Here is a 26,341-nt window from a genome sequence, read left to right as displayed (position 1 = left end):
TATTTTTTGTTGGTGGGGATGCAAAATGGTACAGTCCCTTTAAAAGACAATTTGGCAGTTCCTTACAAAGCTAAGTAGAGCCTTACTGTATGATCCAGCAATCATATTTCTCTAAGTATTTACCCAAATGAGTTGAAAACTACATCCACACAAAAACCTGCACACAAATGTTCATAAGAGCTTATTCATAGTTGCCCAAAACTGGAAGTAACCAAAATGTCCCTCAAAAGGTGAATGGATAAACTGTGATGCATCAATTCAATGGAATAGTATTCAGCCAGAAAAAGAAATGACCTATGAAGCCAAGAAAAGATATAGAGGAAACTTAAATACATATTGCTTAGTCAAAGAAACCTGTCTGAAAAGGTTACATACTATATGTTTCCAACTAAGTAACATTCTGGCAAAGGTAAAACTATAGAGATAGTAAAAAGATCAATGGTTTTCAAGGGCTTAGAGTAGAGAGGGAATGATAAATATGTAGAGCACAGGGGGGTTTTAGGCCAGTAAACTTATTCTGTATGATGCTATAATGCTGGATACATGACATGGCATATTTGTCAAAACTCATAGAACTTCACAACACCAAGAGTGAACTTTAACATAAACTATGGACTCTAATCACTAATAATGTATCAATATTGGCTCATCAACTGTAACAAATGTTCCTCACTAAGTAGTAATAGTAAATGGAAACTGACCACAGGAGAGGAAACTCTGTGTGCAAACTGCTCAACTTTCTGTAAGACTAAAACTTCTGTAACAAAAGTCTACCAATTTAAAAAACATATTCTGTTCAGTGAAATATCTAATAAAATTGTAATATTAAAAAACAAAAAATGGGCAAAGGTTTAGACATTTCTCTAAATAAAATATACATAACCAATAAACATATGAAAAGATGTTCAACATCGCTAATCACTAGGGAAATGCAAATCAAAACCACAAATTTTGTGAAATTCCACTTCACATCTATTAGGATGACTATTTTAAAAAAAGGAAAATAACAAGTATTGGAGAGGATGTGGAGAAAGTGGAACTCTTGTGTCTTGCAGGTACAAGTGTAAAGTGATGTCATCACTATGGAAAACAGCTTGCCAGTTCCTCATATTAAACAGAGTTACCATATGACCCAGCAATTACACTCCTAGGTATGTACCCAAGGAAAATGAGCACATATGCATACACACACACACGCATACACACACATGCACACACACACAAATGTGTACACCAGTGGTCATGGCAGCATTATTCATAATAGGCAAAAAGTGGAAACAGGCCAAATGTCTCCAGTGATGAATGAATAAATAAAATGTGGCATATCCATATAATAGAATATTACTTGCCAATAAAAACAATGAAGTACGGATACCCTGCAACCATAAAAACATTACGCTGAGTAAAAGAAGCTAACACAAAAGACCTCATACTATATGATACCATTCATATGAAATAGGCAAATTTATAGAAACAGAAAGCAGATTAGCAGTTGCCTAGCACTATGGGGAAATGAGGAGTGACTGCTGATGAACACAAGATGTCTTTTGCATGTGATGGAAATGTCCTAAACTTAAAGTGACTGCAAAACTCTATGAACATAGTATATACCATTGAATTGTACGCTTTCATTTTAATGAAGTTGAGCTTATCAATTGTAGTTGGCCCTTGAGTCATGTGACCCCTATGCAATCAAAAATCTGTGTATAAATTTTGAATCCCAAAAAACTTAATTGCAGTTCACCCTTGAACAACATGGGTTTGAACTGCATGGGTCTACTTGTGCATAGTTAATAGTTACTACTGTTAGTAGTTAACTTTTGGGGGAGTCAAAAGTTATACGCAGATTTTCAACTGCATAAGGGGTTGGTGCCCTTAAGCCCTGTGTTGTTCAAGAGTCAACTGTACTAATAGCCTACTGTTGACTGGAAGCCTTACCAATAATGTAAATAGTTGATTAATACATATTTTGTATATTATACTATTATACTGTATTCTTATAATAAAGTGGGCTAGAGAAAAGATTATTAAGGAAGTCATAAGGAAAATACATTTATAGTACTGTACTGTAAAAAAAACAAACAAACCTGTGTATAAGTAAGTGGATTCACACATTTCAAACCTGTGTTGGTCAAGGGTCAACTGAATTTCCTTCATGAGTAATGTCTTTGGTATTGTATCTAAAAAGTCATCACCATACCCAAGGTCACCTAGGTTTTGTCCTATGTTATCTTCCAGTAGTTGTATATTTTTTCATTTTATATTTAAGTCTATGATCCATTTGTAATTAGTTTTTGTAAAGGGCATAAAGTCTGTGTCTAGATTCACTTTTTTGCACATGGATGTCCAGTTGTTCCATCATCTTTTGTTGAAGAGACTATCTTTGCTCAATTGTACTGCCTTGACTCCTATGTGAAAGATCAATTGATTATATTCATGAGGGTCTATTTTTGGGCCCTCTATTCTCTTCCCCTGATCTAGTTGTTAATACTTTGACCAATATCACAATGTCTTGATTAGCTTCACAGTAAATCTTGAAGGTGGGTAGGGTCTGTCCTCCAACTTTGTTCTTCTCATTCAATATCATGTTGGCTATTCTGGGTCTTTTGTCTCTTCATATAAAGTTCAGAACCAATATGTTGATACCCATAAAATTACTTGCTGGAATTTTGATTGGGATTGCATTTAATCTATATATTAAGTTGGGAAGAACTGACATCTAGACAATATTGAGTTTTCCTATCTGTGAACATGGAATATTTCTCTATTCAGTTCTTCTTTTATTTCATTCACCAGAGTTTCTAAAACTTTCCTCATAAAGATAATGTATATATTTTGTTAGCTTTGTCCCTAAGTATTTCATTTTGGGAGTGTTAATGTAAATGGTAGTGTGTTTTTAACTTCAAATTCGATTTTTTCATTGTTAGTATACAGGAAAACAATTGACTTTTGCATATTAACCTCCATCCTATAACCTTCCTATAATCACTGATTAGTTCCAGGAGTTTTTGTTAATTCTTTGAAATTTCCTGTGCAAACAATCATATCACCCGTGAACAAAGACAGTTTTATGTCTTCCTTCTCAATCAGTACACTTTTTATTAGCTTTTCTTGACTTGTTGCATTAGCTAAGACTTCTAGTACAACGTTGAAAAGGAGTAATGAGAGGAAACATTTTTGCCTTGTACCTTATCTTAGTGGGAAAGCTTCCAGTTTCTCAATATTAAGTATGATGTTAACTAAGTTTCCACTGATATTTGTTATCAAGTTGAGACAGTTCTCCTATAATCCTAGTTTACTGAAAATTTTTATTATGAATGGGTGTTGGATTTTGTCATATGCTATTTCTGTATTTATTGATATGATCATGTGATTTTTCTATTTTGATCTGTTTATGTGATGAATTATATTAATTAATTTTGAAGTGTTGAACCAGCCTTGAATACCTGTGATAAATTACTCTTGATCATGGTATATAATTCTTTTTATACTTTTTTGGATTCAATTTGCTAATTAATTGATTTTCAAATGTTGAACCAGATCAAATGGCTCTTGATCATGGTATATAATTCTTTTTATACTTTATTGAATTCAATTTGATAATATTTTATTGAGGATTTTTACATCTATGTTCATAAGAGATGTTGATCTGTAGTCTTCTTTTCTTTTAATATCTTTGTCTGGTTTGGGTATTATGGTAATGCTGACCTCGTCGAATAAGTTAAATGTATTCCCTCTGCTTCTATCTTCTGAAAGAGATTATAGAAAACTGGCAAAATTTCTTCCTTAAATGTTTTATAGAATGCACCAGGAATCTATCTGGGCCTGGCGCTTTTTTGAAAAGTTATTTATTAGTTCAATTTCTTTAACAGATTTATGCCTATTTGGGTCATCTGTTTCTTCTTGTGTGAGATTTGGCACATTGTATCTTTCAAGGAATTGGTCCATTTCATTTAGGCTATCAAATTTGTGGGCACAGAGTTGTTCATAATATTCTTTTGTTGTCCTTTTAATTTCCCTGGAATCTGTAGTGATGTCCCTCTTTTATTTCTGATAGTAGTAATTTGTGTCCTCTCTTTTTTCCCCTTAGTTAGCCTGTTTAAGTCTTACTGATTTTATTGATATTTTCAAAGAACCAGCTTATGGTTTCATTGATTTTTTATTTTCAATTTTATTGATTTCTGCTCTAATTCTTATTATCTCTTTTTTTCTGCTTACTTTGGATTTAATTTGGTCTTCTCTTATAGTTTCCCAAGTTGGAAACTTCAGTAATTGCTTTTAGACCTTTTTTTCTTATATATGCACTCAATACTATAAATTTCCCTTTAAGCACTGCTCCCACTATATCCAACAAATTTTGGTAAGTTGTGTTTTAATTTTCATTTTGTTCAAAATATTTTTAAATTTTTCTTGAGATTTCTTCTTTAATCTATGTGTTATTTATGTGTTGTTTAGTCCCCACGTATTCAGGATTTCCAGTTTTCTATTATTGGTTTCTAGTTTGATTCCATTATGACCTGAAAACAAACATTGTAGAATTTCTGTTCTTTCAGTTAAGGTATGTTTTATGGCCCAGAATGTGGTCTATCTTGGTGAATGTTCCATGTGAGCTTGAGAAAAATGTGTATTTTGCTGCCGTTGGATGAACTGTTGATGTCATTTATATCCATTTGATAGATGGTGTTGTTAAGTTCAGCTATGTCTTTACCTATTCCCTGTCTGCTGAATCTGTCCCTTTCAGAAAGAAGAGTGTTGAAGTCTCCAATTCTGATAGTGGATCTATTTCTCCTTTCACTTCTATCAGCTTTTGCCTCAGGTAGTTTAATGCTGTGTTGTTAGGTGCATATACATTAAGAAGTTATATCTTATTGGAGAATTGACCCCTTTATCATTATGCAATGCCCTTCTTTATATTTGATAACTTTTTTTACTTTGAAGTCTGCTGTGTCTGAAATTAATAGAGCTATTGCTCCTTTTTAAAACTAGCGTTAGCATGATATATTTTTCTACCTCTACCTTTAATCTATATGTATCTTTATATTTATGGTGGTTTTCTTATAGTTAACACATAGTTGGGGCATGTTTTCGATTAACTCTGACAATACATTAATTGATGCATTTAGACCATTGACACTCAAAGTGATTATTGACATAGTTGGGTCAATATCTACCACATTCATTGCTGTTTTCTATTTATTGCCCTTGTTCTTTGTTCCTATTTTTGTCTTCTACTCTTTTTCTGCCTTTTGTGGTTTTAACTGAGCAGTCTATATCATTCCATTCTCCTTTCTTAGCATATCAGTAATGCTGTTTTACTTTTTCAGTGGCTGCCCTAGAGTTTGCAATATTTATGTACAACTAATCTAAGTCCACTTTCAAATAGCACTATACCACTTCACGAGTGGTGTGAATACCTAAAATAACAAAATAATCCTAATTCCTTTCTCCTATCCCTTGTACCATTGCTGTCATTCATTTCAGTTATATATAAACATACATAAGCATATACAGTTGACCTTTGAGCAACACTGGTTTAAATTGTGCAGGTCCACTTATATGCAGATTTTTTACAGTACTGTAAATGGATTTTTTATTCCTTATGATTCGCTTTTTTTCTTATGATTTTCTTTTTTTTTAATTTTTTTTTTAAATTTTTTTTTCAACGTTTATTTATTTTTTTGGGACAGAGAGAGATAGAGCATGAACGGGGGAGGGGGCAGAGAGAGAGGGAGACACAGAATCGGAAACAGGCTCCAGGCTCCGAGCCATCAGCCCAGAGCCTGACGCAGGGCTCGAACTCACGGACCGTGAGATCGTGACCTGGCTGAAGTCGGACGCCCAACCGACTGCGCCACCCAGGCGCCCCTCTTATGATTTTCTTTTTTTTTTTTTTTTTAATTTTTTTTTTTCAACGTTTATTTATTTTTGGGACAGAGAGAGACAGAGCATGAACGGGGGAGGGGCAGAGAGAGAGGGAGACACAGAATCGGAAACAGACTCCAGGCTCTGAGCCATCAGCCCAGAGCCTGATGAGGGGCTCGAACTCACGGAGCGCGAGATCGTGACCTGGCTGAAGTCGGACGCTTAACCGACTGCGCCACCCAGGCGCCCCATGATTTTCTTAATAACACTATCTTTTCCCTAGCTCACTTTATTGTGAGAATATAATATATATAACATACAAAATGTTAATTGACCATTTATGTTATTAGTAAGACTTCCAGTCAACAGTAGGCTATTAGTAGTTAAGTTTTGGGGCAATAAAAAGTTATACATAGATTTTCAACTGTGCCCTTAACCCCCAAATTAGCAACAAATTCCCTCAATTAGTCTCAGAAAGTCTATTTCTTCACTTTTAAACAATAGTTTTGCAGGGTACAGAATTCTGGTTCTGATTTATTCTCTCTACATTTCAAATGTTTCACTTCACTCTCTTCCTGGTTGCATAGTTTCTGAGAAGAGGTCAGATGTAATTCTTATCTTTGCTCTTCTATAGGTAAGGTGTTTTTTTTCCTTTGGCTTCTGGTACTTTTTCTTTATCTTTGATTTTCTGTAATTTGAAAATAATATACCTAGGTGTAGGAGCTTGATTTTATTTATTTATTTATTTATTTATTTATTTATTTATTTAGCATATTACTGAGCTTCCTGGATCTGTGGTTTGATGTCTGACATTAATTTGGAGAAATTATCAATCATTGTTGATTCAAATATTTCTTCTGTTCCTTTCTCTCTTTCTTTTCTCCCTCTGGTATTCTGATTATGTGTATGTTACATCTGTTGTAGTTGTACCACAGTCATTGGGTATTCTGTTATATGTTCTTCAGTCTTCATTCTCTCTCTCTCTCTCTCTCTCTTTTTGGTTTTTGAGAATTGTATTGATATATCCTCTAGTTCAGAGACTCTCCTCAGCCATGTTCAGTTTACTAATACAAAAGGCATTCTTCATTTCTGTTATAGTGTTGTTGTTGTTTTTTTTTAATTTCTGGCATTTGGGAGAGGGTGCTTTTTCTTAGGATTTCCATCTGTCTGCTTACATTGCTTCTCTGTTTTGCATGCTGTTTTATTCATTACAATCCTTAGTACATTAGTCATAGGTTTTAAAAATTCCTAGTCTGCTAATGCCAACATCCCTGCCATGTTTGGTTTTGATGTTTGCTCTGTCTTTTCAAATTGTGTTTTTTGCCTTTTTATATGCCTGTAATTTTTTCTTGATAGCCAGACATGATGTAATGGGTAAAAAGAAGTGCTGTAAATAGGCCTTTAGTCATGTGGTGGTAAGATGTGGTGAGGAAAGGAAGCATTCTATAGTCTTATGATTACATTTCAGCTTATGCCTCTAGACTGTGAACTTCACAAGCATTTCTCAGGTTTTTCTCCCTTTAGGTGGGACAGGATGGCTAGAATGGGCTAGAGTTGGGTATTTCTCCTCCTCAGGTCAGTTAGGCCCTGGTTAACTAGTTTCCTCTGAAGGCGGGGCTTGTTAACAGGAAAAGAATGCTCTCATGTATTTCAAACGTTTCCTTTTCTCCTCACCCTGTTGGAAGTTCCAGGGGATTTTTCTGATATTGCTGTGAGAATCTAATTGAGCTCCTGAAAGTAAATCTCACAGTATTATGAGGACTCCCTTTGACTCGGTCCCCCTGTAGTTTTTAACTCTCGGAATTCTACACTGAGCCTCCAACAACTTGTTACCTCATCACTGGTTCCGAGAAGACATCCGCTCATGGGTCTCTGCTCTAGGAACCTGTGATTAACTCTACTTGCCTATCTGTCTCTCCAACTTTGGGGCTAGCAGTTTCTTATGAATCCAAGAAGAACTGTTAATATTTCAGTCTTTTTACTTTTACTTATTACTTATTGATGTGGTGATGACTTCCAAGCTACTTACATGAGGAATGAGAAGTTGGAATTCCAAAGCCCAAATTATATACTTTAAGTAGGTGAATTTTACGATATGTGGACTATATCTCAATAAAGATGTCAAAGTTTTGGGAAAGGAAAAGCTGGAAAAGTTCCCCCTACATTCTGGAGTTTCTAACTTTAACATAAAGATTGAAATTTGAGAAGAAATCCACTCCTGCCTCCTTCTACCAAATACCAACTCTTTATTTATTTGTTTGCTTGTTTTTTAACTTTATTTGTTTTGGGGGGAGAGACAGAGAGACAGAGAATAAGCAGGAGAGAGGCAGAGAGAGAAGGAGACACATAATCCGAAGCAGGCTCCAGGCTCTGAGCTGTCAGGACAGAATCTAATGCAGGGCTCAAGCTCATGAACCATGAGATGATGACCTGAGCCAAAGTCAGACGCTCAACTGACTGAGCCACCTAGGCACCTCTCAACTCTTTTTTTTAAAAAATATTTTATTATTAGGGGTGCCTGCGTGGCTCAGTCGGTTCAGCGTCCGACTTCGGCTCAGGTCATGATCTCGTGGTCTGTGAGTTTGGGCCCCGCTTCGGGCTCTGTGCTGACAGCTCAGAGCCTGGAGCCTGCTTCAGATTCTGTGTCTCCCTCTCTCTCTGCCCCTCCCCCTCTCATGCTCTGTCTTTCTCTCTGTCAAAAATAAACATTAAAAAAAATAATAATAATAAAAACTTTATTTTTAAGTAATTTCTATATCCAATGTGGGGCTCAAACTTACAACCCCAAGATCAAGAGTCACATGCTCTACCAACTGAGCCAGCCAAGTGCCCCAACCCAAAACCAGCTCTTAAGTCTTCATTGAAAGTGTTCTTAATGAATTACTGTATTAATTAGTCTACCTTAACTAGGTGAAAGCAAGGAAATGTCACTGTTTCTTATAGTCTTATCCCAAGACACTTGATCCTTTGGACTCCTTTTTCTGTCCAGGGATCAATCATGCCCAGGAGTTTCTGGAAAACTATGTAAGCACAAATCAAGGAAATACTATCTCAAAAGGCACGTAGGGAACTTTCAGGTCAGTTGGGGGTGGGAGTGCCAGAACAGAAGCATTTTCTCAGAAGTACTTAGGCCTTGCTTATGGTCATCTTAGTGCAATCTCCAAACTTGAAGATGTTATTTTCTGAGAATTATGCTAGTAAAAACCAACACAAAATAGAGACAGCTGATGGGAAAAATACATCATATTGAGAAATAGCTATAAATGTCCTCCACTTTTGAAAATGACTTTAATTAATTAATTAATTCAGAGTGTGTGCAAGCAGAGGAGGGGCATAGAGAGAGGGCAAGAGAGAATCCCAAGCAGGCTCCACACTGTCAGCTCAGAGCCAGAATCAAGAGCCATCCAGGTGCCCCTATATAAATGTCTTCCTAATAAGAATCTTGAGAAATCCCTATTCATTATTAATTCATACATTCAACAAACATTTACTGAGGACTCATTATATGCTAGCCACTGTGCCAGGTAATGAGTTATAATAAACTCCTACAAGTTTAAATCTGGAGGGACTATCAAAGGTTCACAGGAAGTTTACATTTCACTGGACCTGGGATATAATTAAAGAAATAAATAACCCAACTAATAATTATAATGTATCAAATTCTTATGACATGAATATATTAGTTGAGGGTAAATGAATTAAGAGAAAATAGAACCTGGATAGTAAGAATTTGGCACTGTTTATTTGTACTGTTCTTGAGTAAAACACTAAGGGATACAAATATTCCAGCATTAGAGAGATGGATGAGATAATGAAACAGTGATTAGCTCTTTAAAAATAGATTTTCTTATCAGGAGACTATAGATGCTGGAGAGGATGTGGAGAAACGGGAACCCTCTTGCACTGTTGGTGGGAATGCAAATTGGTGCAGCCGCTCTGGAAAACAGTGTGGAGGTTCCTCAAAAAATTAAAAATAGACCTACCCTATGACCCAGCAATAACACTGCTAGGAATTTACCCAAGGGATACAGGAGTGCTGATGCATAGGGGCACTTGTACCCCAATGTTTATAGCAGCACTCTCAACAATAGCCAAATTACGGAAAGAGCCTAAATGTCCATCAACTGATGAATGGATAAAGAAATTGTGGTTTATATACACAATGGAGTACTACATGGCAATGAGAAAGAATGAAATATGGCCCTTTGTAGCAACGTGGATGGAACTGGAGAGTGTGATGCTAAGTGAAATAAGCCATGCAGAGAAGACAAATACCATATGTTTTCACTCTTATGTGGATCCTGAGAAACTTAACAGAAACCCATGGGGGAGGGGAAGGAAAAAAAAAAAAGAGGTTAGAGTGGGAGAGAGCCAAAGCATAAGAGACTGTTAAAAACTGAGAACAAACTGAGGGTTGATAGGGGGGTGTGTGGGGGGGGTGATGGGTATTGAGGAGGGCACCTTTTGGGATGAGCACTGGGTATTGTATGGAAACCAATTGGACAATAAATTTCATATATTGAAAAAAATAAAATAAAATAAATAAAAATAGATTTTCTTTAATTTTAATCCTAAATTCCAACACCATATGTTTCACTTTTACCTACTTTTCTGTTTATCAACCAACTTTTAAATTTCAAATATAGTTTCTAAGGAATGTGAACAACTTGTAAAGGGTATTTTAGCTGGCTATGGTTGATTTATCTTACATATCAAAATTTGGATACATAATTTTATGGTAGATTGATGATGGGAGAGAATTTTGAGATCTGGGCAGTTGTAGGAAATATGACATATGTCCAACCCTCATCCCTCTAATGGGGGAGGCTGAGAAGCATCCCTCAGAACAGGTACATGAAGCCTACAGGTAAACACAGTATGGTGGCTAAGGAAGAGGGGGTTGAGGAAGAGGTCTAAACATTGCCATACAAACTAGGGTGCCTAAGAAAAGTGTCAGGAGTAAATTGCACAGCTTATTAGAGTTTAGGACCAGGAATTACAAGAGCAAAGCAGCAAGTTAGATAGACAAAAAAAGAGATGAGACCAACAAATTCTCCAGGCAAACAAACTAAGCCAGCAGCTGAATTTGAACTCATTCCAAGATTACTTTCATTGCTGGTGTGGTTTAATGGGGCTGAAAAAGGATACCCTGGACACTTCCTCTAAAGGAGAAAGCTGAAATGTCCTCGGTTTGCACTGGGGCCCTCTGATAGGCTTCTCAAGGGGGCCTATGCCTGTTCTAATGATTTAGGTAACTAGGGGGCTGGTGGAAATCTAGAACTTTGTCCAACTATAATCAGCTTTATTCAGTTGTTGCGGTTGGTAGCTAAAATTCAGAATTTAGAGGACTTGGCAGACAATGACGGGGGAAAAAAAGGACTGAACCCAAAAGAAGGCCAGCTGGACTGAGAAGCCCATGTGGTTAAAATCCACTATTTCTTCTTTCTTGTACTATCTGGTGGTGGTCTTCCTGTTTTCAGCATGTCAGGAAAAGCTAATATGCACATAGAAATGCCAAATGATATCTCACCTCATATGTCATGCCTTGGTAACAAACAATGAAAGGCATATTCTTTATATTAAACAGGAAGAACAGGAAGGTATTTAGAAGGTCCTCTTGGACTTCACAGAACTCTCCAGATACCAGTTAGCTACTGAGATGTTGGCATGAAGTCTAGGCAGAGAGTAGGTGCAAAAATTAAAGTTATTATAAAAGAAGGCATTCTGGAGGAGAGAAGTGTCCAAAGATGTTTAAAGACAATTCCGCAACACCTAGATAGGTGCTTTGCTCTGCTTTATTTTTCTTCAAAGCACTTATCACTACTTGATTTATTTGTTTATTATCTGTTTTCCTCACTAGAATGTATGAGGACAGATCTTTTTTTTTTTCCATCCTGGATCCCCTTGAGTCTAGAACAGTGCCTACCATGTAATAGGTGCTCAGTATTTGCTGACTGAATGTGTGAAACCTAGAGTAATGCTATTTCCTATTCTTCTGGGTTAGAGTCATACCTGGACAACTGCCATACCTACTTCTCATTCCCAAATGTCCTGGTACACCATTACTAGCATCCTGAGCTAGTAGGGCACTTCAGTAAACCAGCTGAAGTATTCTAAAGTATGTGGTTCATATGCCCTGACCATTAGCTCTGCTAAGTAGTGGGTAGGTAAATGAAGATATAGAAAGCTTTGGACAGTACCCTCCAAACCAGTATAAAGCTAGACATTATTACCAGAAAGTTGAGTAGATCATGAAGACAGAACATCTCTTTGACAATGATTACCTAACGCTGGCACAGATTGGGGGGGGGGGGGCAATAAAGAGAATGATGTATGCCATACTCATGAGCCCATTCATTACCACAAGGATGACTTGTGTACCCATGTCTATGTACCCATGACTATGGAATGGGTACAGATCTACATTTAGACCACTGTGATGAGATGATGAAGATGATGTTAAGGATGCTAGCAATGGTGTACCAGGACATTTGGGAATGAGAAGTAGGTATGGCAGTTGTCCAGGTATGACTCTAACCCAGAAGAATAGGAAATAGCATTACTCTAGGTTTCACACATTCAGTCAGCAAATACTGAGCACCTATTACATGGTAGGCACTGTTCTAGACTCAAGGGGATCCAGGATGGGAAAAAAAAAAAAAGATCTGTCCTCATACATTCTAGTGAGGAAAACAGATAATAAACAAATAAATCAAGTAGTGATAAGTGCTTTGAAGAAAAATAAAGCAGAGCAAAGAAGCAGAGTGACAGGGGCACCTGGGTGGCTCTGTCAGTTGGTTTTGGCTCAGGTCATGATCTCGTGGTTTGCGAGTTTGAGCCCTGTGTTGGGCTCTGTGCTGGCAATGTGGAGCCTGCTTGGGATTCTCTCTCTCTCTGTCTCCCTCTCTGCCAATTCCCTGCTGTACACCTGCTCCCTCTTAAATAAGTAAACTTAAAAAAAAGAAGAAGCAGAGTGACAAAGGTGCTATCTTAAATAGGATGGACTGGAAAAACCTTGCTGAGATGACATTCTAGGAAGAGGTTTGAACATACAAGAAAGAAAACCATGCTACCTTTGGAGGAACAGCTTTCAGATAGGGAGAAGGGCAAATGCAAAGGTTCTAAAACAGGAATAAGGTAGGAGTGTCATACCAGAGGATCACTAAGATTTCCTTTGGACTTGACTCAGAATTCTAAATGGGCTACAATGATGTGGTGGGTTGATGTTGTGAAATACATGCAGCAATTGGGTATGAGCCTCTCTCTGAGTTGGAACATCTATCTGGTCCTCTCACTCCTATAAAACTCCTAGATCTCATCTAGTAATTATCTGTTTCCTTCCACCAGAATGGAAAACTCCTTAAGGAGAGACCCTGGGCATGGACAGTAAACCACTGTCTGCACTGGAGAGTCATCTTTGGCTCTGGCTGGGAGAGGATGACTCCTGGAGACAGAGCAGCCGCCACCAGCCACTGATACCAATGTTTCGGATGTAGGGCACTGGTTTAAGACAATGCCAGTCTAGCAGATTCAGCATCATCTGGATATTTGTCAGAAATGCAAATTCTTGGGTCTGACCTGGAACCTACTGAATCAAAAACTCTAGGGGTGGGGTCTCAGCAATGTGGTTTAACAAACCCTCCAGGTATTCTGATGCACGATAAAGTTTGAGAACAATTGTTTCAAGTTGTGGAGGTCTGAGAACACCATCACTTGAAAAATGAACTTGCATGCCAAAAAGGCTTGAATAGGTCCTATGAAGTCATTTTCACCAATTACTATCAAATTCTTGGGAAAGCTAGCTCAGGAAAGAAGTCACAGGTGTCCAGATGACCTCTACTATAGGCTGAAGGCACTAACTTCAAGCCTTGATTAAGGCAGAGGAAAATAAACTCTTCAGCTAAGATATGTAGCCTCAAGCTTAGACCAGATAAACTTTTTCTTTCCTTAAAGAGGTAAGCTTTGAGGGGGGGGGGGTGGGTATCAGAACAGAAAAGACAAATAATAATTACATAAGACAATCCTGGGAGTCTTCCACTTCAGATCTACTAATACCTCATCAAGCATGTGAAAGGGTTAGATGTTTTAGTAAGCACTATATTCCAAGGAATATATATTTAGTTCTTAAATCTATTTATCTGGGTTGACTTGAGAGGCAGTTTGATAGGGGACCACCCAGAGTAGGGTGGCCTAAGAGGATGCATGAGATTTTCTCTATTAATCAATAAAAGATGGGGAGAAAAAAGTGTTCCACAGGTCTAATGGTATCCTTGCATATTTGACTGAAAGAAGAGAATTTGTAAGGCTATTATCTTACTCCATGATCTTCCCAATTCAGTTTACATTTTAAGAGCCCTGAGAGTTTCAGCTTCATGAAAACTTAAGTTCTCTGCAGCTAGTCCTAGAAGGTTGGGACCAGGAGATCAATGTTGAATGGCAACTAGTTGAGACTAAGATGATCTTTATAGAGGCAGAACCCCCACTGATTTTCCTTCAACAAGGGTACAGGTTCTTGGGTCACTTATAACATGGCATCTGTATATGGAGAATCTTGTGTCTGATGCAGAAAACAGTATAACCTGCTTGGAAGAAACTTTGGCTATGGTGACATCTTTACGTATCAGTTGCATTCACAGTGTTGGAGAAACTTTGCATCCTGGTCTGCATAAACCAGGGCGTGAGCAGGTTTGATGGTCTCACTGTTAAAAGAACAGAATGGTGGGGGGACCTTCGGCCATGCTGGTGACAGATAGCCTAACTGAAGTGAGGAATCTGGTAGTAAGGTCTTACCCTTCCAAGGAGAAGTGGTAACACAGGGGCAGATGGGTGTCTGGTATGCTCCCTCATTTGCAGCCCGATATGTAGTCATCTCAGGAGTCACAGGTTACTAAGGCCGGCTGTCCATCAGTGAACAGGAGTGGTATATGCAGAGGGGAGGCTCTAGGTCTAGTGGGCAGCTGGATCCGCTGGACCAGAGTCTGGCCCACAAAGCTACCTGCTGCCCATGAGCCATTCTGCTGGAGATGATGGTCTTACACTCTCGGCTCCCCGGGAATTCTAACCACCATTCTTTGCAAAGGTTAGGGCCTAGGTGACTCACTCCTTTGCTGTGCCCCAGTGTGGGAACCAATGGCTTCCCTATGTTAGGAACTGACCCTCTAAAGGCCAGAAACACACACACACACAGCCTGCCTCATCGTAGTACAGGCAGAGCTGTCTATTCTAATGTGCAGGGATTTGGAGAAAATAGTAACTGCAGCTGCTTCCCTGCCAAGTGTGAGATTAGAAACAAAATGTGTTCCATTTTTCTTCAGGATTAGAGCTCAGCATGTCCACATATAGCTTCACTTGGGGCAAGAAGCTGACCATCCTAGAAGGAGTCCCTATGCATTCTTCAGGCTGGCAGCAGCAGCAGCAGCTGAGGGACGCCAGGCCAGGTTTTGGGGGTGTTTTGGCATCAGTAGCTCTGGGCTCACCTCTGCCAACCATGCTATTTGATGGCATGATTTCCTCACTCATGCCCTACGTGAGGAATGGAGCAAGGCAGTGACATTTCCCATCCCACCAGATCAGGTGACCACTCTTGCCCCCTCCAATTCATCTTCAACCCAGGGGCCAGACCTGTCACTCTTCAGTGATTTGACCTAGAAGGCACAGCATGATTTGGCTCTTATACTATCCTTATAGTTCACTCTCCAGCTACTCTTCCCTCACCCAAGTTCTACTGGTCTTCTCTATTCCTCTAATGAGCCAAACTCCTTCTCAACTCAGATTCTACTGTCCTCTTTCCCAAAAAGCTTTTCTACCCCCTCTTCCTGGCTAAGTCACACTCATCTCTCAGGACTTCCTTAGAAAAGGTGTTTCCAACCTCTCAGGCCAGGTTAGGTACCCTGTTTTTACATTCTAATTATGTGATATTATTGTTTTCCATGGTACTAGGACCATTCGAATAATCCCACTGTGTGTGATTATGTGATTACTTCTTACTTACTTACAAGACTAAAACTTCATGCAAGTAGGCAATGTACTTGTTTTGTTTGCCGCTTTATTCCCAGTGCCAACTATAGTGCCGGACATAGTATGCGCTTGGCCAATTTTCTTGGAAGGAATAAAAAGAAGGAGGGAAGTAGAGAAGGAGGAAGAAAAGGAGGAAGGGAAGAAGGAAGGAAGGAAACAAAGGGAAGCAGGCAGGGAGAGAGACAGATAAGGAGGAACAGACGTCCCAATATTGATTCTTCATCTCTAGTGGGAAAGCTGGAAGGATTCACTGTAGCTCTTACCTGGGGTCTCAGTGCTTAAAGGCAGAAGTTAACATCAGAATTTTTTTCCATGGGATAATGCTGAGTTCAAACCACAGAAGCAGGTCCAAATGAGTCATCAGAGCTAAGGGGGTCTGAAGTGAGTATTAGGTATAGAGCAAAATGAGAATGAGAAAAGCAGGGAAGATAAAGGAATAAGAAATAATCTATACAAATTCAAGGAACTGTAGGACAAGGCCACCAGCTGGGCTTATTTCTTATACCTAACAGCTGTTTATGGATGGGCAAAGCAAGTCTGATTAAAGGGACACAGACCCCACATCGTTGTCATATATAGATACGTATTACTCCAAAGTCATCGTAAGTTGATATTCTTGTGTATAAACCATTTTCTTGTGAGTATGGTTAACTCTAGGTTCACTTATGAGACTGAATTAAGCTATAGTTTATGCATTTCAAAGCTTAGGACTGGCTCTTGGACCATAGTGCCCTGCCTACATGGTGCCCTGCTAGAGTTCAGTGAAGCTCTGCCTAAGCAGTCAGTTGGTCCCTCCCTTCCCTACATCTCTGTGGCATCCTCTTTTGAAATTCAACATTTTGAACCAAAGGTATCCAGCCCTTCACTTACTTCACTTACTCACTCGCTCATTTCAAACCAAAGGTATCAAGCACTTCACTTACTCACTTACTCAAAACTATCAAGCTCTTCACTTAACTCCCTTCTTGATCAGAGGCTCCTGGGGGAAAGGGAAAATGCTAGTTTGTGTTCACAGCTATTGAGCCTAGAATAATGACTTTGAATAGTAACTGCTCAAAAGATTATTGGATAAATGCTGCAATATATTTCATAGGTGCTGAGAGTAATTATTCCAATGAATTTAAGTTCTTGAGGAAGATCACTTTAGACTTGAATTTCTTCCTGAAATATAAGGAGTTGGACTAAATAATCTGGACTAAATAATGTCAAACTGTAAACTATTAGAAAAATGACAAGGTTATGTCTTATATGTATAATTTGTACAATGTCTCTATCATTTCTAGTCTATTTTGGGGCACATGTGGGAATGCAATGTTTGCAGTGAACTAACTCCAATATAGATGTATTTCATTTGAGAGGAAACCTAGGGATGTGTTTCCAATGTTTCATATAAATTGTGAGTTAAACACTATTTAAAATATACAACAGAAATTTGTTACTAAATGGATTCCTAAGGTGAGTATTTTTTACAATATTTGGAATCACTTTGCAATATAATAACTCCTTTATATAATCCATTGAGTTTCACATTTTTACATATCCAGGTTGCTAATAATAGTATAAACTAGATTGGTGCCTTACAGTTATGAGCCAGTTGAATTACTATTGACTAAATTAAGGTGTTCTTCATAGAGAGAACTGTCCCTCTTTCTAGTTTCCCAGATGATCTCCTACTTTCTCTATGTCCCCTCCACCACACACACACACACACACACACACACACACACACACACTTTCTCCCTTGTGTCTTAATTCATATTTCAAATTTGGTAGTTGTATCCTAATTTATAATGTATGCATAAACTTCATTTTCCAACACTCCTTTCCACCTCTCCCCACCCCCTTGTTTAACTACATGCCTCACCAGTTTTCAAAATAGGTATGCCTTCCACAGTGTCTGGACCATCCGTAGCATGTAGATACTTCATGTTGTCTATCTCAGGTGGTGGCTTTTGTATGAGCATGCTGGAAGTTGAAGCTTCTCCCCCTGAAAAGCAGTATCTCTAGGTTACTTGAGGTTATCCTCAAGGTGGGATTCAGGGAAGGAAGTGCTACTTATTCTCCTTCATTTTCTCTGTAACTCTCAGCTGTCCAGGGCCTTTTTTCCATAATTCAGTGAAAAATTAGAGAAGTGATGACTTTTCTCAATATTATCTTACCTTTAAAAAGGTTCTACTCCTTTGACATAAATGAGAGAAAAGCAGAACATATCTCTAGATACTTTGAGACTGAAATGTAATAGAAAGCCATTTTTCTTTGGGACTCTATCTTATAGGTTTTAGAGTATCAATGACAATTGTAACCAGGACTCCCACAGATGAGCCCAGAAAGGTTAAAATAATTCACAAGGGACAGAGAAATCAACTACCAGGTGATGTGCTATAAATTTTGTTCTTCCTTAACTCCCAAGTCCTCCTTACCTGCCTGGGCCTATTTCCACATATCAGACCAAAATCTCAGCTGATACTTATGCAAGGAAGAGACATGACTCAGTGACAAATATTTTACGATAGTGGGGATGGAATAAAGTCAGTTGACCCCTAAAGCCTACATTTAGACTAGTAAGTTTTACATCCTGTATCGAAATTCCTGCAAGAGAACCCATTTGTCACTGGTCTATAATCAGGAGACAATGGTACCTGTGCTCTGAGGAGTCCTGACTAACCCACGAGATTGAATCACACACATGAAAAATTTCAGATGAAATTCCTCCTTATGCATCGCTGTCTCCTAGAAATAGAGACGGAGTTTAAGCCATATGAACAGATCTATGGAATGATTTAAGATGGACAAAACTGATACGGATCAGGTATGCCCAATACTACAGGACAATATGTAGTATCAGCATGTGAAGTGATGCAAATAATCTACTTTTATGTATTTGACAGGGCAAGATCTCCTGAATTCAGCAAGCATCTCCTTTTTTCCAGAGTAGGTAAGAGGCTGGGGCCTACAGAGACTCCCGTTCTTTTAATAAAGTCTGAGCTCAGACTTCTGAGGTCTAAAGGGTCTACTCAGAAGCATTTCTCCAAGACTTCTAGACAGGGCCTGAGTCCAGAGGCCTAGTTGAAGGACTTTGTAAAAAGTCTGAATGAATAAACATATTTCTTTCAATTTTTTTTTTTTTTTTGAGTACAGATTATATGTTAATCCATTCAGTCACAGGAGCAACACCAGGGCCATTTAGTTCTCCAGAGGGCAGACTCCTGGATCCTTTTCTATTTTTACTGGGAAAAGTAGGTCTTTGGTGAACCGCCAATAGCTTTCCTCACACCTCTCCCTATGTTTCAAACTCTTCCAGAGGTCTGTAAAGTGCCACACGTTTCCAGAATCTAACTTAAACTAATCCCAAACTGCTTTTTTTTTTTCTTCTCCCGAATGGCCAATCAAGCATGATGTAGTGCAAAGACTACAGGCCTGCAAATTAAGAAACGTGTTTCCTAGTCCCAGATCTCCCATGCACTTTATAACTTTGGGAAATGACTTCACTTCCCTGAAACCGTTAGATTAAAATATTTCCTACAAGCACTAACGTTCCGTGATTCTCAATGAAACACGGTATAGAGCTCGAGTTAGCTCTCAGGTCCACATCCGTCAAAGTGGCCACAAGTTTCCTCCGATTGACGGCCACAGCAAAAAGCTGCCATGGAAACCTGAGCGAGAGCAAAAATCGCCAAGCGGAACCAGAAGACGGCGTGCAAGGGGATCGAGGGAACAGGAAAAAGCGAAGGACGACGGGCACACTAACAGTAATCCGAGAACGAGAACGGGAACGAGAAAAAATCCCAAACTGAAAGGGGAACAGGGAAACTATGACTTCAGCCTTGGATGGTCCCCGGGCTTCTCAGGCCTGGCCACACTGCGCAGGCGTCCCCCGAGTCCTCAACTCTGCTCTTTGACCTCCCGCCCCACCCCCGCCCCTCCACAGCCACCGGACGGCTCTTCCGGTGTTGTGGAGGCTGTTCCGGTTCGCGGCGGTTCCCGGGTTTTGCGTTCCGCGCCCGGCCGGAAACCCCTTCGCATAGCAGCCGGTTCCGGTTCGGTGAGTGGCGGCGGGAAGCTGGGGGAGGGGTGAGGATGGAGGGAGCCTGGGCCGGGAGGCAGTGCCGGTCCGGGCCCAGCGGCCTGGGTTGGGCTGGGCGGAAGCTGGGAGGGCTGTGGGGACGGCGCTTTTTCCTCTGCCCCGCCCCCTGGGACCACCTCCCCTCCCCCCGGCTCTCCACCGGCCGGGATGTGGCCGGCGGCCGTTAGTTAGGCTTCCCGAGGCCGTTCCTTCAGGCCTCTTTCTCCCGGGCCGGCGAGAGGCCGTCTCCCTTGTCGTTACCACAGGCCCCATCTCGGCGCCCAGCCCTCCTGGGGGCAAAAAGGCCGGTTGGGATTTCGGGGCTTTCCCGCCCGAGCAGGGTCTTCTCTCACGGGAAAGCTGTTTTCACCGGGAAGCTCAGCTTTCTGTTACACCTGCTTCACCTCCCGCCTTCCTTGAGACCTGAGTGATATTTCTCGACTACTTCTGCGTCTCACGTAAACATTTCTCCAACTCTTTTACTCTGTGGTATCTCCCCGAGACGTGATATCGCTAGTGTGCCACCACCAGAAAGAAACGTCTGGACCCTCCTGCCCAGGTTATGAAAAACCCCTTAACTGCCACGGTTTGTTTACCTGGCTCATCGCCTCCTGGTAATTCCCTTGAACCGTCTCTTTCTTGGTGTGCCCTAACGTGGTCTCTCTGGGTTATATGCCCGGCTTCTCTTCAGTTTGGTGATTTCTGTTTATCGGTGCCTTTGCAGTATTTTCACTTATCTCGTTGGCAATAACTTACTCCTTTATCACTTTCAAGTCAGCCTTGTTGAGGTCATTTCACTTCACGTTTGGTACACTTATTTGGGGGGGGTGCTTATAAAATTTATATAAAGCCTTAATAGAGGCTACCACTTACTTTACTTCGCGTCTTTGTTCTAATTGGATATTCTGAACGGAGTAGATCACACCATCTCCTCAGTCTTTGTGGAGCTAGTTGGTGTCACGGGCTCCTGTTGAAAGGTAGATTACATAGAATTTGGAATTACAGTTACAGTGAAACCTTATGCATCTCTTAAGCATGATCCCTGAATCTTCTTCCAGTTTAGAGATCCCTTTTTCCCCTTTAGTCCCAGTCTGGAAGCCTCATTTCATTTTTCTCTTGAGAAGTCTCTTTCATCCGCCCCCCCCCCCCCCCATTCCAATTCATCCCGACTGCAGACATGGTCTTCATGTGACCCATCTGATGAGTTAAGTCTAGAGGGAGCAAATGGATTAAAAAACAGGTTCTGCCACTTCAGGCCAAGGTGATGTAACTCGACTACTGCTTTGAAAGTCTTTTCTTTACCTGACTCCCACGCCTCCTACCAATTGCACTGGCTTTATTTTCTTGCTATGAGGATCTTTTTATGGATCTGTTTTCCCCCCAGTTGACAGTGTTTCGGCAGCAGGGACCATTTGTTACTCATCTTTGTATTCCTGGTATGTAATTGGTGCAGAGTAAATGTTTGTGTATGAAAGGAATTGAATACTCAGTGTTTTAAGGCGTTACAGTGTTGAGGTGCTAGAGTCTAACTGGGAGAGATGGCATGTGAAAATACGAGAAACACAAGCAAATACGTGGCGTATGCTACGAACTGTACCATATACATATCCAGAGTTCAGACTAGAATGATTCACTTGGTCATTTCCATATTTCCATTCCCTTCTCATATCATAAATTATTCTAACCGCATTTGGTCCTGGATAAAGCTAATCGCCTCTCCTTAAGTAAATACTTTCTAGTAACTTCATTGTGGCTCTAAACATTCTCTTTTACAGTCACCTGTTTGCATGTAAGCTTATACATGTTTTGCCATACTTGTTACATTTTGTCACTGTCAGGACTTCGCCATCTTTTTTTTTCTTTCAAATTTCCTATTGTTTTGTGTTCAGCTATTGACTTCACCTGAGTAGCTGTAATAGCTTATATTCTTTTAGTAAATTAAATGAACAATGTGTGAACTAGGAAATATTGTTTGAATACTTTTTTAAAAGTTTATTTTTGAGAGAGAGAGAGAGCGAGAGCACGTGAGCTGAAAAGGGGCAGAGAGAGAGAGGGAGAGAGAGAATCCCAAGCAGGCTTCGCACTTTCAGCATAGAGCCTCACAAACCGCGAGACCATGACCTGAGCCGAGATCAGGAGTCTGACACTTAACCAACTGAGCCACCCAGGCACCCCGGAATACTTTTCTTAAAAGGCAAAAAAATCTTAGGGTTACAAGAGTTTGGTGGCATTAACGTTTCCAGATCCAGCATTTCATGTTGAATCTTGGAGTAAGATATCCCTACTTCTAACATAAAGGCAAATGCCAAAGAGAAAGTAACATAAGCACACTGAAGAAGCTGGATGCATTTGTGTTACAATGTAAATGTGGGGCTTTAATTATTAATGTGGAACCCAGGGGATTCTGCTTTATTTAAAAAGGAAGAAGAGGAAAGAATACCTGGAAAATTTCCAGATAGAAGCCTTTTGTTACGTTGAGCATTTGGAAATATATTTGAAGCCTGAATACAAGGCTTAAATTTTTTGGGAACCCTCCCCAGCAAGACTGGGTAATCAGATGATTGCTCTGCTTAGTCTGTAGCTATGCCAAGAAAAGCTCAAGCAGGCTTCCGTTGTGCCTACATTTCATTATTGTGACCATAAGGAATACCTGTTATCATCATCTAGCCCTTAGTAGATTGAAGTCCTGATATTGCTAAAGTTGATGAAGTTGATTGATAAGGTTGATGACAAACTAAAGTTGATGATATGCTCAATCTTTTTAAAATATGGTGGGGCGTCTGGGTGGCTCAGTTGGTTAAGCGACTGACTCTTGATTTCAGCTCAGGTCATCTCAGAGTCCTGAGATCGAGCCCTGCCTTGAGCTCTGTGCTGGGCATGGAGGCTGCTCTGGATTCTTTCTTTCTGTCTCCCTGCCCCTCTCCTGCTTTTGCATGCATGCATGTGGACTCTTTCTCAAAAAAATAAATAAACTTTAAAAATTTGGTAATGAGATTATGACGGTAATAAGTGTGACTGCTACCATCCCTAGTCTCCTCTTCAATCTGCCAAGAAGCTTGGGTGCCAAGGACATGTTTATTAACCTAGTTCCACGCAGTTAGGCTTCTAACTTCCTTTTTCTGGGAAAATTGGATACATCAGAGGAGAAAATTTCATGTAGGTAAAGGGGCTTTGGTTTGTAGCAGTTTAATTAATGATGGGAGAGAAAGTACTTTAGTACAATTGGGAAATATTCCTTGATTGTTCTTAGAGTGTCAGTAGCTTTATGTTTGGCCACTGAGTAAAACTTCTAGAAAAGAAGTCTAATAGGACCACCACAAGATCTATCACTTTTTAATTAAATGGTTTAGCATGAGGTAATAAAGGAACAGTTTGTGAAGAATTTCCAGGTTGTAATTTCAGTTCAGTCACTAACTTTATGACCATATATATACAAATCAATCTTTAAGGTTTGGCACTCCCAACTTGCTTCTTGCTGTAATGTTCTGTCATTCTGTGGGTAGTCTGTGATTGCTGTCTAATACAGCTCAGGTTCTGGAAATGTTTCAAATTGCCTCAGGTTAGTTTTAGTGTCTGTTTTCTCTATCAAGTCATCTCTTCTTACCATTTTATATTTTTCTTTCCTAAGAACACAAATGTCACTTTGAATGGCTTCCTATTCTATAATTGTATGAAAGAGGTGTTCCAGTATGTCACATTTCCGTTTTCTGTCTTCTTTTATAGAACTTTGTATCTTTGCTAAAGTCAGTGATGTGAAAAGACCTGACATGGGTAAGTCTAACTCTGAAGTAGTAATTGAGTCTTTTAGTTACTCTGATTAGTTAGGTTGGAATGAAAAAATGTTGTTGTTTTGTTTTGTTTTTAACATTTTCAGTATTTGCATCTTTGTGCTTAATAATCTTAAGAGAGATCTCAACTTAATTATGTAATACTGTAATACTAGACAATACTCTTGGTTGAGACACTGTTTATAGCATCATTTGGAACCATTTTCTCATTCATTGTATTGAAAAAGCCAAATACACACCAGCAAACATTTACTGTGTGCCAGGCCCTGTTCTGAGCACTTAAAATATATTAATTCATTTAATTTTTTACAACTGTCTTACAAGGGTGTTTAATATCAACAAGGAAAGTGAGACACAGAAGTTAAGAAACAACTATAACTGGCAGAGCCAGAATATAAACTCAGGCAGCCTGGTTTCAGAGTCCCGGTTCTTTTGTACTATGTTATACCACCATCTCTGTGATGAATAATTTGATTAGGGTAAATTTTAAAATTTCACTTAGCTGGTAACATTGAGAATTCACTATGAATGCAACATTTTGCATTATTCATAGTTCTTCATGTCTAGAAAGGGGATCGATACAAAGTCAGGACTAGTAGCCAATTAGGAATAGGTTGAACAGTCTATACAGTTAGATCTTACACATCTTATAACATCTCATGTGCTCCTTTTAGATTCACATTAGTCTTCTCTCTTGTTTCTGTTTTTTCCTTTTGCTTAGTCTACTGTCTCTCTTACCTGGTCATTTGTTTCCCTTTTCTCTAATTGCTGATGTCAGTGTAAGTCACTGAATTCTGTCACTCTCATTTGCTTCTATTCTCTTACATTAACAAAGATCTCAAAGATGGTTATAAAGTAAGGTTCTGCCACAGTATTGTAGTAATTGAGCTGGTATCTGTCAAGAGCCATATGTATACATTATACTTTTTGCAGAAAATACAGTTCAGGTGGATTCATTTTTAAGCACTTTTTGAGTTAGACAAAGGAAATAAACAGTTATGAACTGTTTTTGAGTGTTTGTTTTTGAATGATGAGTTTTTTTCCCTGTGTGTGTGTGTGTTTTTTTTTTTAAGTAGTTACTTCTTTTCTAGTTAAAACATTCAACATTTCTTTAGGGAAAATTTAATTTTTTAAAGAAACTTTGAATTAAATGTGGTTTTTTTTTTTTTTTTTAAATACTTACTTATACAGGTTTTGAACCGTTTGGCAGATGATCTCAGTCAATTCCAAATGAGCCAATTTCTGCACATGGGCCTCTTTTTGACAATGACATTTTGAGATTGCTGGCCAATGGTTAGTTATGAAAGAGGTTTTATTTGACTATAGAGCTGTTCTTTGGGAATCATTTTTATTAGGTGAAAAGATTTGTTCATAGGAAAGTAGTTATTGAAGAATTATATGACTTGAACTAATTCTGGATTCTTTTGGCAGATGATATTGCTGATAGGATGAGGATGGATGCTGGAGAAGTAACGTTAGTGAACCACAACTCCATATTCAAAACCCATCTCCTGGGACAAACAGGTTTTCCAGAGGACCAGCTTTCACTTTCTGACCATCAGGTTAGGAATAATTTTCTTCCCTTATTTAATGAATTATTTTGGTTTCAGTTTTCATCTAATGTAATTTAAATGCCATACTCAAAAGGACGAATGTATATATAAACTTTTTAGAATTGGTATTTCTGGTGTTCTGAATTTTGTTTGATATATTAAAGTTAAAACAAGAACCAGGCTATGTATGAGTTCTTTGAGAACTGTTTATTTTAGAAAACATTTTATTCCTATGCATATTATAATCACAAAAACACAGGTCAGTGTTCTTTTAAACTAGTGTCTTAAAATTGTTGGGATTAAATGGGTAATTTGTAAATATTCAGAGGCTCTGAGATTTCCCAGTGCTATAAAAAGTGTAGTTTCTCAAAGGACCAGCAACAACAGCATCCCTTGGGAGCTTGTTAGAAATACGGAATCTCAGGCTTCACCCCAGACCTCCTCAGTCAGAATCTACAGTTTTAAAACTTTTTATCTGATAAAGAGAAATACCATGTGATCCAGTAATTCCTCTACTGGGTATTTACCCAAAGAAAATGAAAACACTGAATTAAAAAGATGTATGCACCCCTGTGGTTTTTTTTTTTGTTGTTTTTTTGTTGTTTTTTTTTTTTTAAATTTTTTTTTCAACGTTTATTTATTTTTGGGACAGAGAGAGACAGAGCATGAACGGGGGAGGGGCAGAGAGAGAGGGAGACACAGAATCAGAAACAGGCTCCAGGCTCTGAGCCATCAGCCCAGAGCCTGACGCGGGGCTCGAACTCCTGGACCGCGAGATCGCGACCTGGCTGAAGTCGGACACTTAACCGACTGCGCCACCCAGGCGCCCCTGCACCCCTGTGTTTATTGCAGCGTTATTTACAATAGCCAAAATATGGAAGCAACCTAAATGTCCATTGATAGATGAATGGTATACATATACAAATGGAATATTATATAGCATTTAAAAAGGATGAGATCTTGCCATTTGTAATAGCATGGATAGACCTAGAGAATATTATGCTAAGTGAAATAAGACTGAGAAAGACAAATATGATTTAGCTCACGTGTGGAATCTA

At 39.2% G+C, this 26,341-nt stretch overlaps 2 protein-coding genes across 10 annotated transcripts in view; one reads left to right on the top strand and one right to left on the bottom strand.

Moving 5' to 3' along the window:
• Window positions 1-18,609, bottom strand: part of PFKM (phosphofructokinase, muscle) — a 44,771-nt gene extending 26,162 nt beyond the window's left edge. For both annotated transcript variants that reach the window (XM_043563762.1, XM_043563761.1), the window contains exons 1-2: window positions 18,519-18,609; window positions 17,744-17,866 (exon numbers count right to left, since the gene is read on the bottom strand). In XM_043563762.1, the coding sequence (XP_043419697.1) occupies window positions 17,744-17,866; window positions 18,519-18,600 (205 nt within the window). In that variant the 5' untranslated portion in view covers window positions 18,601-18,609. The remainder of the gene's footprint in view (window positions 1-17,743; window positions 17,867-18,518) is intronic.
• A 1,006-nt stretch (window positions 18,610-19,615) lies between these two features.
• SENP1 (SUMO specific peptidase 1) overlaps window positions 19,616-26,341 on the top strand; it is a 53,293-nt gene continuing 46,567 nt past the window's right edge. For 2 of the 8 annotated variants that reach the window (XM_043563767.1, XM_043563766.1), the window contains exons 1-3: window positions 19,634-19,921; window positions 23,666-23,713; window positions 25,162-25,292. In XM_043563767.1, the coding sequence (XP_043419702.1) occupies window positions 19,708-19,921; window positions 23,666-23,713; window positions 25,162-25,292 (393 nt within the window). In that variant the 5' untranslated portion in view covers window positions 19,634-19,707. The other 6 variants (XM_043563772.1, XM_043563765.1, XM_043563764.1 and 3 more) reach the window with 6 other exon arrangements.

The sequence above is a fragment of the Prionailurus bengalensis genome, chromosome B4 (genome assembly GCF_016509475.1).
Source record: "Prionailurus bengalensis isolate Pbe53 chromosome B4, Fcat_Pben_1.1_paternal_pri, whole genome shotgun sequence".
Lineage (NCBI taxonomy): Eukaryota > Metazoa > Chordata > Mammalia > Carnivora > Felidae > Prionailurus > Prionailurus bengalensis.
Note: the sequence above shows the minus strand (reverse complement) of the source record. Positions and strands in the feature narration are given on the sequence as shown.